The sequence below is a fragment of the Lytechinus pictus genome, chromosome 3, assembly GCF_037042905.1.
Source record: "Lytechinus pictus isolate F3 Inbred chromosome 3, Lp3.0, whole genome shotgun sequence".
Classification (NCBI taxonomy): domain Eukaryota; kingdom Metazoa; phylum Echinodermata; class Echinoidea; order Temnopleuroida; family Toxopneustidae; genus Lytechinus; species Lytechinus pictus.
The window spans coordinates 49885935-49890387 of record NC_087247.1 but is presented as its reverse complement, the minus strand read 5'-3'; the positions used below and the strand labels follow the sequence as shown (position 1 = coordinate 49890387).

General features: G+C 47.0%; 1 protein-coding gene across 1 annotated transcript; it reads right to left on the bottom strand.

Moving 5' to 3' along the window:
* Nucleotides 1–2526: 2526 nt before the first annotated feature.
* LOC135153440 (uncharacterized) lies at nt 2527–3075 on the bottom strand. Its single transcript, XM_064096006.1, has one exon. It carries the CDS (start codon nt 3073–3075, stop codon nt 2527–2529), a length of 549 nt encoding a protein of 182 aa, XP_063952076.1.
* Between the last annotated feature and the right edge of the window lie 1378 nt (nt 3076–4453).

The following is a 4453-nucleotide window of genomic DNA, read 5'->3' as shown; positions in this document are numbered from 1 at the left end:
TCTCAAAATATGGTGCTTGTCTTTGGGAGTAGTCGCACACTATTGTTTCAAATCACTCGCATTGTGTTGTCATGGTTGTAGAATGCCTTTGGCGTTCCATTAAAGACCCCAAAACCGGAGCTTTATGTGAATTTGACCCATGATAAATATGTAAGCTATATAGTACAACAATGTAAGTCACCGATTGAGAGCTGAGTATTTTGCTTAAGAAAAAAGTCAAATTAACGGGTTTCGACAAAAGGCTCCATCGAGCTCTAATACCCCTTTACACCAACGCTACGTCCATGCACTTCTCACTACGTCAACGGAAAATGGCCATGACGCAGTGGGAGCTGCTACCACTTACTAAGAGCGTACCGAGAACTGCTATTGACGTAACATAGTCTGCATGATCTCCGGAGACCCATTTTCCGCTTCGTGGATTTTGAACATGTCCAAAGTCCACGTAGCAGGAGCGCCGTCTGAACAGTGCATAGTAAAGTACCCACTGCTATCAGTTCTATTAAAGTCATGGATATGCACAGACACAATGTTCTTCTTCTCCATCAAATAGCTGTAAATCAACAGACGCAAGACGATCAGTTGGTACTGCTGCTGATGAGAAGACTCAGAAAAAGAAGGCAACGAAGATCTTGCTGGGTGCGACCTTGGTTGCATGCCGAACGGAGACTTTTATATGGCCATTATTTATTCTTCTTTCTTGGCGGCATGATGCTGGTCGTTACCTATCTGAACTCTGGAGTATAAATGTTGACCTGCTAGATCATTATGCTCACGCGTCGGAGACGTAGGTACAACGTGTCGCAATCTGCGCGGATGTAGAGGGAACGTAGCGGGAACTGTTTCGACGCCGCACAGACAGCGCCTGCGCGCACAATGAACTCAGTGGGAACACCACTAACGCACCATTAACGTATCAAGGACGTAGCGCAGACGTAGCATGCACGGGATGATTTCATATTTTTCGAAAACAAGGAAGTTATCGCTACGTCTCTGTCATTTTTTCGGAATTTCAAGGACGTAGCGGGAACTTCCTCCGGTGTAATGGGGGCATAAGTTGGCGCTACGTCGAAATCGACGAGACAAAAGGCCCAGTCACATATACCCCAACGCACGACCCGCGCATTGAAAATTGGAAAATAGGACCAGTGCGTCGTTGTGCGCTCAACTCCTGTCAGTATTTGTGAAAGGCTAGCGTACTTGCATCGAATACATAACATATTGCTAACGCGCTGCACGTATACTGGGCGCATATTGACCGTACACAGAGCGCATATACAAAACCTCCCAACAAATGCATCACGTATTGCGAGCGTGTTGAACGAATGGCTAGCGTTCAACGCGCAGCCTGCGACCGAAAACTTCCAGTCACGTGACTGTGGCAAGAAGAAAGGCAAGAAGAGGGAAAAAAGGGCCAACAAGCTGTCCGATGAGGAGGAGGAATTGATGGTCGCCTTCCTGGAGGAACACGAGATGCTATGGAACAAGAAAGTTATGAACTACAGGAGGCCAGATCTGAAGAACGCTGCGTGGCAGAAGCAGGCGGAAACCATGTCCAAGGAGGTATCTCATCCGCAAGGTTGGTTCAGGGGCATGAGGGACAACTTCACGCGACTAGAAAAGATACCCAAGTCTGGGTCCGGGCAACGGGTATTTACAGATCGTGTACCACAGACCAGAGCCACTTAGCAGTGTAAGTACATATTTTTGAACTTTTTATATTGTTTAATGTTATTTAACTTATGATGTTACCATTAAATAGTTAAAAAATGTAAGTGTATCTAGGTCGAATGTTTTTATACCAAACTTTGTAGTCAATTTAGCCTTAGGAATGTTAACAAAATATTGTTTGTAAATCATGGTATGTATTTTTGTTTTGTACTTACAGGTGAAGGATACAATTAATGCAAACAGTGGAGATATCTCGGGTGCTGAAACTGAGTGCGCCCTGGTCGGCACGGAGGTGAGCGAAGAGGAGGAACAGGCTCCAAAGTCTTCCCATAATGCTGGTAGAAAGAGAAAGAGCACGAAGTTGGAAGACACCGTCCTGGCCACATTATCAGTGCTTGATAGGATTCCTCTGCTTTTTTCCTTCCCTGCTGGAGGTATTGCTGCCTGCGACAGAGATGGTGTCTTGCATCTTAAGGCCTGATCTCCATGCTCCTGGGACGTAGTCATGACCAAGGTTCTCGGCACGGTCAAGCTGCTGGTTCTGCATACATGGGTACCTTGTCCTCATCAAGTTGTGGAGGATGATGCATGCCGTGACAATGAGCTTGACGATAGCTGGCTGCTGCTGCATCGTGGTCAGGAGAACTTGGAACCTGTTGGACAGAATGCCGAAGGCATTTTCGACAACCCTTCTGGCTCGGGAAAGCCGATAATTGAAGATGCGCTCCGACTGCGTCATACCTCTAAGACTGTACGGCTTCATCATGTTAGGGCGTAGAGCGAATGCATCGTCGCCGACGAAAAGGTATGGTACATCCTGGTTGTCGTTGGGAAGAGGATCGGGATCCGGGAGGCCTAAACTGCCATCTTCAGAAGATCTTCAACACATTCTCTCAGCTCAGAAGCATTGTAGATCTGAGCGTCTGATGCCGATCCCATACCACCAATGTCTACCCAGATGAAGCGATAATCAGCATCCACGAGTGCCATGAGGACAACGGAGTAGAATCTTTTGTAGTTATAGTAAAGAGAACCACTGTTTGGAGGACATTTGCTGCTGACATGCTTTCCATCGAGTGCACCACAGGTATGGGGGAAGTTCCACTTCTCCATGAACTGGTCAGATATGGCACGCCACTCATCGGGAGTGGTGGGACACTTCATCATCTCACCCTTGTACTCTTCGATGATGGCCTGGCACACTTCTGGGATGAGCAGGGATATGGTATCGTGAGGGATTTTCCATCCATAGGACATTGAGCGATACTTGGTCCCAGACGCAAGATGTCGAAGGGTGAGAGCAAGATTCAGGCCAGAATCGAGGGCATCTCTGTAGGTTGTATTCTGTTTGGTGATACTCGGGCCCACTCTTGTTAGCAGTTCGTCGAACATCTCTGGTGGCATTCGCATGAAATTTTTGAAGGCTGCCTGCTCTTCGTTACGGAGTTCTACAAGAAGTTGATCATACAAGCCAAGCTGTCTTCTCCTTCCGATCCAGGGTCGGACCCAGTATCTTCGTTGACTTTTATCCTTTCTCCTTCTGGAGACTTGTATTTGGTGAATAGTCAGTGGCATTAGATTTTGCTGATGTTGGAGAACTGCAATTTTATATTTCAATTGAGTGTCAGGATCATCCATCTTCCGAGGTGGTTCTTTCGAGGGCTGGAAGAGAAGTGATGAGGAGTTGGTGCCGGATCCACTTATATGCCCTAAGACTACACGTGTGAGTATTTGAGTTTTGTCAGACGTGTATCAATCAGATATGATTATTTACGACTGGGACCGACCTTTAACGTCACCATCCGAAAGACTTGACCAGGGCTCGAACCTCGAACCTCTGCATCAATTTGTAACTTCCCCACATAGCTTGGATTACAGGCGCACGCCACAACGCCCAACACGCTAGGCACACGCCAGGTATATGTTAGGAACACGCAAGATAAACGTTGTGTGCGTTAGAGACACGTTCAGCACTCGTTCAGCTCGTTCATATTCGTTGCGTGTTCGTTGGAAAGCACGTTATGTGTGCGCCAGTTGTTCGTTCGAAATCAGCCGCCGAACTTGCGACGGATACTTAACGTACGCTCAGCGTACGTCTAGCGTTGGTCTAGCGCGCTTTGCGAATGTTTGGCGACTTCATGGCGTATAGAGTCATGCGTCGAGCTCTGCGCATATTTTTTTAGCATGCTCAAAAAATCACGACGCACAAGCGAAGAACGTCGAATACATAACGTTGGTAAAACGCGCTCGTCGAACGCTTAACGAACAATGGCGCAGATCTAGCGAGTAACAACGCATTGACCAAAACTGCCAAAATTCAACACGTGGGCCATGTGCCCCTCGTGCGTCGCCTATATGTGACCGGGCAAGTCGCGCAATCTGCTGTGCGTAGTCAGAACGTAGCGGGAACCGTTTCGACGCAGCATGGACCGGTTCTACGCGCAGGATAAACTTAGTGGGCACACCACACACGCAGCATAAACTTCACAATAACGTGATGCGGACGTAGCAAGCACGTGAAAATTTCACATCTTTCGAGAAAATCAAACAAAGTTGGCGCTACGTCCTAGGGTTTTCTTCTGAACTGCAAGAGCGTAGCGGGAACTTCGTCTGGTGTAAAGGGGCTACTGGTTTACGTGACATCATACACGTACTGTGTCAGGAGGCTTGTGATTCCATATAGGTTTGTAAGAAGAAAAGATGGATTATTTTTATAAAAATTTTATATTTCCAGATCATGAATTCGATTTTTTTTCTTACAATTATTGAGCCCTCAATTGGA

Bases quoted from the DNA above. Each gene is read 5' to 3' on its own strand.
- LOC135153440 (XM_064096006.1), bottom strand. From the start codon at position 3,075: ATGCCACCAGAGATGTTCGACGAACTGCTAACAAGAGTGGGCCCGAGT.